We start from the raw sequence: 10,823 nt of genomic DNA on the forward strand, positions 1-10,823 counted from the left end.
CTGTGATCGGTTGGCATCCACGCTGAGTCAGCCTCACTTTGGTGTGGCACGAGCACTGCTCTCCTATTGGTCATTTAGGAGTGTTCATTCCTACTCCTAAATGGTATCTAGCCTAATTCAGGCCAGTTCTCAGACTATTTAGACTGCTGCGACTCTCTGGGGTTCAAGGGATAATGGGATATCTCAATAGGGCAAATCGGATTCAGAGCCTATTTAGGAATCTTTCGTGCTGTCTATTTTACATTTCTTAAGACTCATTTATCCTCAGATGTCAATGGAGAAAGATCTGCACTAATTTTGTCCATAACTGTGCATGTTTTCTGACATTAATGCTGCGTTTACACATATGCAGGACACGTTACAAATGTCATATTTGTGTCATTCTTGGCACATTCCTGACTTTCTTGATGTGACTTAACGCATCTGAATAGGTTTCTTAACAGTGCGTGTAGGTGCATGATATTCGTGATTTTCGTGGAGCATGTTTTTGGCCATCAAAATAATCTTCCACAAATGTCACGCACCACCCTCATTTTGCTCAGGTCATGGAGGTCACAACCGAGCATGTTGATCCATCTTGATTAGTGGTGATCCTTAATAGAGCGTGACAGCGTTCTTCTCTGACGTGCATGCAATTAAACCCTGCTGCACCATATTCAGTTTCATTGCTGCAGTATGCTGAAGAAGGACAGTGACGCCAAGTCGGCTAAAAGTCTTGTTCCAATCAGCGCACTCCTGCAGGTGTTCCACCTGCTGATGTGCCTGATGTTTGGGAAAACGAGCAAGATGAGAGCTGCATGGAGCCACACATCTGGCTCTCTCCATCTCCTCCTCCTCTCTGTGCCACTCCATGGCACAGAGCCCAACTAAGCATACAGTCACAAAGTTCTTCTGCTGTGGATTTTTAGGAGCAAACTGGAGCGATCTGAATTGTTCAGGCGCTGATGGTAGGATGAATATGGGTGTGTGTGTGGAGACAATTCACCTCATTCACAATGTGACAGAACTTAACGATGTGCTGTTATGCGCAACAACGTGAAACATTATTCTTGACTGTGCATAATGGTTCCTGATAATTTGCCAGCAACACATGGTAACAGGTTGCAGCAGTTCCTGAGGACACCTGACACCTCTGTCTGAAATCATCACATTCGTGATCAGCAGCCAAGAATGTATACATGTGAATGTGACATTTGTGACTTGTTGTTGTTATGTGTAAATGCAGCATTATGGATACAGATGCAATGGAGCAAATCATGAGCAGTGTAGTCAAAAGTTCAAGTAAGATACAACCCTAGGCCAAAGAATACGACTCATTTTGTGGGCACTTGTTGCCAACTATTTTTCCAGCAGATGCATTATTACACCCTCTTCCACCATCCGTCAATATGTTTGACCCTGTGGAGGGCCCTCTAGTGGATGTATTACTTAACATCTATCCCAAAGTAAAACACACTGAAGGATGAGGGCAGTGACGGTTACATCACACATACTACAGTAGTTTAGCATGACTAGAAGAGAAAATTAGCTAATTCTTACACTTTACAAACTTGAAAAGTTCAAACTTAGCATTTTCCCCCATATATGATTAAAAATTTATCCAAGTAGTTGATTAATAGACTAATCGTTTAAGCTCCAAGCCGAATCCTAATAAATCATTGGCACTTTTCAGCCTCAGGTTTGGCCTTAAATCTTCAGTACGTCTCATTCTGTTGAGGAAGCAGAAGTCTGGAGATACACAGAGGACAGTATTTTTTTTTTTTTTTGCATTGATCCGGGACACTCCAGGACCAGAGGCAAGAGAGCACAGCAAGAAGCCACAAATCCAGTTTTTAGCAACATGGATTGAATTACGCTGTAATTCCTTGGATGAGACCCAGCTTCAAGCGCTTCACCTCCCCTACAGCCGGTGTGTGAGAGAGAGCGCGGCTACAGATTTTAATACACGTTACTGCTGAGTGCTGCCTTTTTCATACAGGGCATTGCACTACACTTGGCTGGAGAGCATGAACTCTTATCTGTTTTTATCTGGACCCACAGAAGGCTTTCTGGATGGTAAAAGTGCAGCGTAAACAAGTTATTGCAATTACACAACCAAACCATGCAGAAAATCTTTTGATAATGAAGCAAAGTCTAATTCCTGTGTATTTTTTTTCTCCTCAGCTATAAGGGAGATGTTGAATGGTCGTGGTCAAGGTGTGGCGTGTACTTGTCCAAAAGGACACATGGTGGTTTGTGGGGATGATCGTGGGTGGACATTGGGAGACGAGTCAAGGACATGATCATAAACATTTGTGTGATGTGACTATATATGCATGACTGTTTGTGATCCAAAGAGTGAAAATATTTTTTTCACTTACTATTTTAAACAATTGTATTGACATTTGACACTAATTTCAAAAAAAAAAAAAAAAGTTTTACGATGTGAGCCGTAGGGCCCAGATTCCCATCCAGCATTTTAGCTTTCAGCTTCATTGTCTGCGAGATCATAGATAAGAATATCTGGATTTTCTTTGACCTTGAAAGACTTTATGAAATCATAAGGCAAGAATGCTGGGCATGGCCAAGTGTCAGTGCATTTGCTTTAAAAGCACGTTTCCAGTTCAAGACCACTTGTGCCTGTTCTCCATCTATTGTGGAGTTGCATCACAAAGGACATCCGGTGTAAAACTTGTGCCAAATCAGCATATCAGATCTGCTGTGTCGACCCCAAGCATAAAAAGGGGGACGCCTGAAGAACTTAGATACTGGACCTGATAAAAAAAGAGACATGAAAATTCTTTCATTCTCCACTTTGTTGGATGTGCACCAACAAAGTTCTTTCCTTGATCCATGACCCCTCCAACAAATATCACAAACACTTGTCAAACTGCAATTAACCTCCATGTTCATAGATGCAAAAATTCATCATTTCTTTTCATCCATTCTACATTTACATACACCTTCCCCTTTAATAAGTCTACCTATCATCATTCTATCTAACTGTCTGTCGGCGTGATGGTTGATGTTATAATTAGCGTAAAATTTAAGAAAATATTATATCACAGATGTGTGTGTGTGTGTCGGCTGCAAGGCCAAGAATGGTGCAACAGCACCCTCAAGCGGAATGCACAAAGAACTGCCGTCACCCAGTCAGTGATAACTGAACGTCACACTGTGGCGAAGAATTTGCATCCAGAATATAAAGAGTGGATACTAATCTATTTAAAATGCTGAAAATGAGCATCTTCACCATTCAGTGCATGGTGCCTTTGATATATTTTTTTATACTTGTTTGTCCTTCCTGTAGTCAGTTGTAGTTAGCTGTCTGTCTTAGAAAATGAACTGACTATTAACAAAAAACAAACAAACAAAACATAAAGCAGTTTTGATTGAAATGGAATCCAATTGCTCAATATTACTAAAACAAATCAATAAAATGTTACAATAAATTTGTGTACATTATTTTTCTATCATTTCCTGGTTCAAACTGCGCATGCGCTCAGTTGAATCCTGTGGCGCGAGCTGAATAAGGAAAACAGCAGTGAGTGTCATTTTTTAGCTTTTAGCTACAGTGTTTGCAAGCTGCAGCCTGCTGGACATTTTACTTTATACGACATTTAAAAACGGCCCATAATCAGACAATGGTTGAAGGACCGGGGTGCAAATTAAATGGAGAGAAAATTCGTCGGAGAGTCCAGAAAGGACAGAAAGTAAAAGAGATTCGAGGCACCTTGACAGCAGCTAACGTAGGTTAGCATATGTCTGTCTCTGTCTGTTAGCCTCCCAGATTAGCTGGCAAAGATCTGCTGTTTTTTGCACACTAACTCGATTATGCGTTCACAGAAAAACAGCTCGGGGAAAAATGCTTTCTGCCTTTTTAATGGTGGCCATTACACTGGAGTTGAAACCTTGGGGAAGGAGCTCTTCATGTACTTTGGTCCCAGAGCTTTGAGGTGATGGTCACTACTCACTAAGCTGCTGTGCTCCAAACTTTAATCAGCTTTTAATGGCTTTGCCTTTGTTAAATAATTAATTCCGTCTTTCGAGAATGATATAGCTAGTTTGCCGTCCACAAGCCAATAGAGATATGAATGCAGTCCCCAAAGCATGCTAAAATATTGATACTCTTAATTAGGGTTTGATTATTGAGGATATGCTTGTTTGTTTATTTGTTTTTTAATAAGATAAATAGTGGTTATAAGTAATCAGGGAGACCGATTACCAATGTTTGGTGTAGCTCTCTGGTAGAAATGCAATATAATAGAGCATTTTTGTTTTGTTGTTGTTTGTGACAGAAAAGTGCTGAGAGGGCACCCAGAACCACAGCATCTTGTCTCAGTGTTCTCATAAAAATGAAAAATTGTGCATGTTGGATTTGTTTCTATGACTACAATGAACAACTATCTTATAATGTACAGCAATAAAAAGCACTCACTATCAGCAGGAGTATGTCATCTGTCCAATCTGTTGTTACAGATGGGTTTTGAGTTTTTGTGGTTTGGTGTGACAAATCAGCTGCCTGTAGGCAGAAATGGCAAAAATAAACCTCCCATTCATGGCATGTTTTGCTCTGTCTGGTTGCATGAAAAGGTGCTGCAGTGATGTCACAGTGTCTTTCTGAAAAGTTGAGGAATTTTTAACTTAAAGTGCTCAGAGCAGCCACACAAATTAAGTCTGGCTGCAGTGCTTTTTCTCGAGGCGGCCACATATGCTAGGCGGCCACACACTATTTTGTACATTTCCACATTTTTCCAGATTTAAGCACGGTTACCAAAACCGACCCGTACAGTAGCGTTTTTTCAGCACCCTTTGGCTGTGGTCCCAAAATTATGGACCAGTTACAAAAGGGAGGTGCTAACCCACTGCTGTGCATCGATTGCCTTAGCAGCTAAAGCAAAAGCTGCAGTCCTCATGTGAACAGTTCAGACTCTTTCAGATGTTAAAACCATTCACACAATATAAAGTAAATATAACGATCAGATTCAGTCAGATTCATTTTCACAGCCTGAGGAAAATGTATCAACTTAAAGGGTCCTGATTATGGAAAGAAAGATTATGGAAAGATTATGATATCTGAAAATACTTTAATTCTTTGTCATGGCTGAAGAAATGCAGTATTTGCAAAGACGTCCCTCTGTGTTTGTCTGCTCCGGGTGAGTTTCTTAGCCTGAAACCTTGTACCATACCGTGCTGTACAGACCCGGACTGGTGGAAAGATATCAAAGGAGTGGCTTCAGGACAGCTGAATGGCCTTAAGTGGCCCAGCCAGAGCCCAGACCTTGAGTCCGATTGAACATCTCTGGAGAGACCTGAAAATGTCTGTGCACCAACGCTTTCCATCCAAGCTGATGGAGCTTGAGAGTGTTGCAAAGAGGAATGGGCAAAACTGCCCATAGGTGCACCAAGCTTATGGCATCATATTCAAAAAGACCTGATGCTGTCTTAACAGGAGGAAAGCAATGACAGCTTGCAGGAAAAGCACTTCCATGTTTTCTGCTGCACAGCATTTACAGCACACACACACACACACCTGTGCACCAGTAATGCACACGTTTAATTACTTTATGCCTACAGGAAAAGTATTTTAATAACTTTTAACTCACCAGAACATGGGTGGGTCCTGATGCTCTTTGCACCTTTGGCAGCAAACATAATTGCTGCCAAAGGTGAATCAACAAAGTATTGAGCAAAGGCTATGAATACATATGTAGATGTGATTTATTCGTTTTTATCTTTAATAAATATGCAAAAATTAAAAAAAAATTGTGTTGTCATCATGGGGTTTTGTGAGTAGAGTTTTGAGGGAAAATATGAATTTATTGAATTTTAGAATAAGGCTGTAACATAAAATGTGGAAGAAGTGAAGCACTGTGAATACTTTCCGGATGCGCTGTACTTGCTGCCTTTTACCTGATTTGCTGTGAGCTAGCAGATAGACATGTCAGTGCTCTGCAAAAGGGCACTTCAGTGGGTCGCTTGGCTGTACATGAACACACGACGCGGTTGGTGGGATGCAGCCGGTGACATTTCTGTTATAAAGCCACCAAGCCACCGTTCTGTCCTTATGTTGTCAAGTCTAATATGAATTGACTTGTGCTGCCTTTAAGTGAAATTTGTCTTTCATTCCTACATCCTTTAGAGTCCACTTTGGTATGAATGGGTCGATGCGTATAAACCAGACAGGGAAGAGGGAAAAGAACGACTCCTCTCCAGCGCTGGAAATTCACCTGACTAACGACATTGTTTGTTTCTTTGACAGCACAGTGGAAATAAGGTAACGAGGACACAAGCTTAACTTAGATAGATATTAGGGGGTGGGGGTTCACCTTGAGATTGTAGTCTCAGAGTATGATGTATGATTAACACTGGTGTATGTACACAGACAGTAGCTACAGGAAAAACCGCATTGTGACATTTGCCGTGATCATTGACTTTTGCCCTGATCATTGGCTTTAGGGTTGTGATATATTCACTGTCCAGACAGATATTTATTTGACTGTCTGAACAGTTCACCTCTGGTCTTCAGCCTCATGATACACAGCACAAAACAGAACATATGACACAATGTTGAAATCTGTGACCTCACCAGTGCACCGTTTGACCTTTTCGTACAGTTGCAGTAATAGCAGCCATACATTTTGTAAAATCAGCCAGCCTTTAAAAAGTGTTTGTTTGCAGGGTAACGGAGGACTGTGAGCAGAGGGTAAGGGCTCTGGAGAGTCTGGATGTCTGCTCCTCGAGGTTCAGCTTCTCCTGCGTTGAGGAGGCTGTGAAGAGACAAAATTTCAGGATGCTCTGTGACGTTCTTCTCGATCAGGTCGTCATGCCTGGAGTCGGCAACATCATTAAAAATGAGGCCCTGTTTGACTCTGGCCTCCACCCAGCCGTGAAGGTACGGAACACATAATGGATTGTGTTCAGCAAATGAAGGAAAAGGTGGTCAGACTTGAAGGCGTCCCTCACAGAAATAGTTAAGGCCTGTATGCTATTGAAGAGTGAACTGCAATGATTAGAGTGAATTGGACAAAGGAAACCCCACAAATAAGCGCATTGCAGCACAAACGCACCCTCTGTTTGATGCAGTTTGAAGTAATACAGTAAATTAGCAAATTCAATTTAAGTGTTCTGTGGCTGCAGTGATTATTTTCACACATTCAACTGATTAATATTTGTGACTAATTGAATCATGGGATAATTAATGCTGCTAATTTAATGAAAATGAATTTAAATTGGCATGAAATCAAGTCGGCAGCAACTTTTCACAGCAGGAATCAGTGAATGCAAACTTCTCGAACCAAACCTGCATCATAATCCACACCTCCACTGTCCTCCCTTATGAGCATTGTCTTCATTAAGTCATATTACTTTGACTTGGTTGGTGGTGCAAACAAAACTACTGGAGGTGGAGCTGGAGGTGGCAGAGCTGAAAATGGTGATTTATTTATTTATTTGGGGGGGGGGGTAATGGGGTTGGACAGGATTAGGAATGAGCATATCAGAGGGACAGCATGTGTCGGAGGGTTTAGAGACGAGGTCAGTGAGGCAAGATTGAGAAGGTTTGGACATGTGCTGGAGGGGCCTGGGTCATAGTGGGAGAAGGATGCTGAGGTTGGAGCTGCCAAGCATAAGAAGAAAAAAAGGCTAAAGAGGAAGTTTATGGATGTGACGGAGGACAGGGAGGTGGTTGGTGTGACAGAGTAAGATGCAGAGGACAGGGGAGATAGAGACGGATGATCTGCTTTAGCGACCCGTAACGGGAGCAGCGGAAAGAAGAGCAAAATGTTCTGAAACTTCAATAACATACAAACATACACATACAAAACCCCACTGAAAGGATTTTGTATAAATTTAGCCTTGAAAAAGACGGCGGGAGAAGGTCAAGCTGTGTATGCAGGCAGTGGGGTACATGAGAGAGATAATGGTTCAAACAGCAGGTTTTACAGTGGAAATAACACAAACACAAATCTACACAATCCCACAGAAAGGATTTTTGTATGATTGTTGCCAAAACAGACACTTCACCCCCCACACCCAGCCTGTGTGGTTTTGAGCTAAAATGTTCCTTAAAATTGGGAGTGGGCAGTACACCGGTGCCATAGTCATCACTGCTGTGACAGTGCACACAATTCCAGCAACACCGTGATTATACAGAACACACGTGGGGCTATAACAGACACAGTAATGAAAAATAATGCTAAATATTAATTAATTTTGAGATCAATAAACAGCTCTGATCACAGCTGCTGTGAACAGAGCCACAGGCAGGTGGTTGGTGCCCCCCACCCATGTTCTGGTGAGTCAAAACTTGTTAAAATACTTTTCCTGTAGGCATAAAATAATTAAACGTGCGCATTACTGGTGCTCAGGTGCATGTGTGTGCTGTAAATGCAGTGCAGCAGAAAACATGGAAGTGTTTTTCCTGCAAGCTGTCATTGCTTTTCTCTGGCGAAGCACTTTTCTCGGTTTTCTGCCACACAGCTAGATTTTTAGCATGCATGCACACCTGTGCACCAGTTATGTGCGCAATGGAAACTTATAAACTGAACCAGTGGCCTTTTTGTACTGCTGACTCATTTAAGTCTTAACTGTCATTAACCCTCTGGAGTTGATTGACGCGCCACCGCATAAAAAGTCACATGACCTAATTAAGTGGACTTAGCACACAATCCACTCCACTTTGAGTGTCTGTTTGAATGTGTGTGGAATTCAACCTCCACACCACTTTTTAAATTTTGTTAATAGGCCAAGTATAACTTGAATTATGATTAACAATTTACACAAGTTTTTTGGGGGATAGTACCGTAGTCTTATGTTTGCTGTGCGTTTTACAGACACCCGCAGCAAAAACAACTCAATTCCTTATTCAGCTGGAGGGAGCGAGAGGGCTGGAAAAAAATACAACTCCCTCAACTGCAGCAGGAGAGAGTGGTGTTACCATTGGTGGAAAACTCAGGAACTACCTAATCAAAATCACCAACTCCACGTGGGTTTGATGACAACACACAGACCCCACGTGGGTGCGTGCGTACGTGCGTGTGTGTGTGTGCGTGCGCGCATTTTGCAAACGGGACTTTTCTTCTGTGTCTCTCTGTCTGCGACAGCAAACAAGTAAAAAACTACACAAATTTTTCTTTATCACTGGTGTAAAATATATTACGAAATAAACAATGATCCCCAATCCACATAATTTGCTTGCTGAGAGAAGAAAAGTGGTTTCATGTGGAGTGAAAAGCAACAACAGAGTCTGAACCAGAGCCTGATCAATCTGGTGATGAAGTGGACTTTATTGTTCTGGTCTGGACGAACCAGAGCAGGTGGATCCACCGATATGTGCACACAGATCACCACAGTGGATCGGACTCGTGAGCTTCTGCTCCAGAGCCGAATCCTAGAACACAACAGGGTGGAGACACACACTGCCCCAGCAGTGAGCAGGCTCCAGGGGCGGTTCAGGTAGAGCACCCCCCCCCCCCAAAAAAAAAGTCCAAAACACCTTTTTTTTTTTCTTTTTTTTTTTTTTTTGGGCCACGAACACAGTCAGGACAGTCTGTACCAACACCAATAAAAAAAATGCTGCAAAACAAGGAATTAGGGAAATATACACATGGATATTGAGGTGGAATATCTGTGCAAATTCCGGGGGCTTCTGATGTGCATTGGACAGGAACTGTTTTTCTGAGTGGTACAAATATAATTTGTGTGGCATCTTATAAATGTAAATAGCCACAAAAAACACCTGAAGCATTTCCTCCATTTCAATGTGAATTGTATATAACTTGGTTTATGCTACATTTTTACATATATATTTTAAATGTACAAATTATATTTACATTCTTAGTTATGAAAATGGTTTGTTAAACATTCCTGGTTTTCAGAGTAAAAAAAAAAAGTTACTTTTTTCTTATTCAAATTTTAGGTTATGGGGTGAATATTGGGTCACTGTTTTAATGCAGTATGTCAGAATGAAAGAAAAACTGTAAAGTCACACAGGTGAGGTTGTGCTGAAAACAATGGCACCAAAGAAGACCAGGTAAACAGTTTTTTTTTTAAGGTAAATTATGAAGGGAAAATCGAAAAGTAGTCAAAAACGCCTAAAAATAGCAAAGACACCAGAGGGTTAATGAACAGAGCCACAGACCTTTTAGGCATATAAACCAGTCACCATTTCCCCCACACAGGTTTTAACTTTGAAGCAAAACAGTCCTGGTTAAACTTTTGCTCAAAAATGGATACTTATTAAAGGGGTCATATCATGAAAACCTAGTAATGCTGTAATATAATACCGTCACAGCGCAATAAGTGAATAATACCATGATACTAATTCTAGGTCATATTGCCGATCCCTAGTCAATTAGTATGTTTCAGTTCATCATTTCCAAAATGTAGGTCTGGTGTCCACTGCTGCTTGTTTTGGACATTTCTGGCAAGTAAAGCATGAATAAATGCCTCAGATAGAATATCTCACATGGCTTATAAAGTGTGCATGGTACTTTGGAGGGAAAGTGTAATTTTGGTGTGATCAATCCAGTATGAGTAGGAGACACTTTGGAGCAGAAGTACATGCATTACCCTGCTATTAGCAGAGGTTCAGCTCTGCTAATAGCCCCAGCCCCCTTACAAATTATTAGATGGGGTAAAACAGCATAGCGCAATGCACCAAAACATTAATCTAACACATATGGCCCCTTCTTCTGGGACCACTGAATCTTTATGAGCTTCTTCTTCACTAATGAGCCCCCAGGTGTCACTATATGAGGGTTGTATTAACATTATGAGGACCTACAAGTGGTTCATGTTTGTGTCCTTTAAATCCTTTAATGCTGTTACCCACAGCCATGTCC

At 41.4% G+C, this 10,823-nt stretch overlaps 1 protein-coding gene across 3 annotated transcripts in view; it reads left to right on the top strand.

Moving 5' to 3' along the window:
* Positions 1–3,527: 3,527 nt before the first annotated feature.
* Positions 3,528–10,823, top strand: part of neil3 (nei-like DNA glycosylase 3) — a 43,321-nt gene continuing 36,025 nt past the window's right edge. For 2 of the 3 annotated variants that reach the window (XM_034182111.1, XM_034182113.1), the window contains exons 1-4: positions 3,528–3,728; positions 3,826–3,935; positions 6,122–6,256; positions 6,661–6,874. In XM_034182111.1, the coding sequence (XP_034038002.1) occupies positions 3,624–3,728; positions 3,826–3,935; positions 6,122–6,256; positions 6,661–6,874 (564 nt within the window). In that variant the 5' untranslated portion in view covers positions 3,528–3,623. The remainder of the gene's footprint in view (positions 3,729–3,825; positions 3,936–6,121; positions 6,257–6,660; positions 6,875–10,823) is intronic. The other variant, XM_034182114.1, reaches the window with a different exon arrangement.

The sequence above is a fragment of the Thalassophryne amazonica genome, chromosome 11 (assembly GCF_902500255.1).
Source record: "Thalassophryne amazonica chromosome 11, fThaAma1.1, whole genome shotgun sequence".
Lineage (NCBI taxonomy): Eukaryota > Metazoa > Chordata > Actinopteri > Batrachoidiformes > Batrachoididae > Thalassophryne > Thalassophryne amazonica.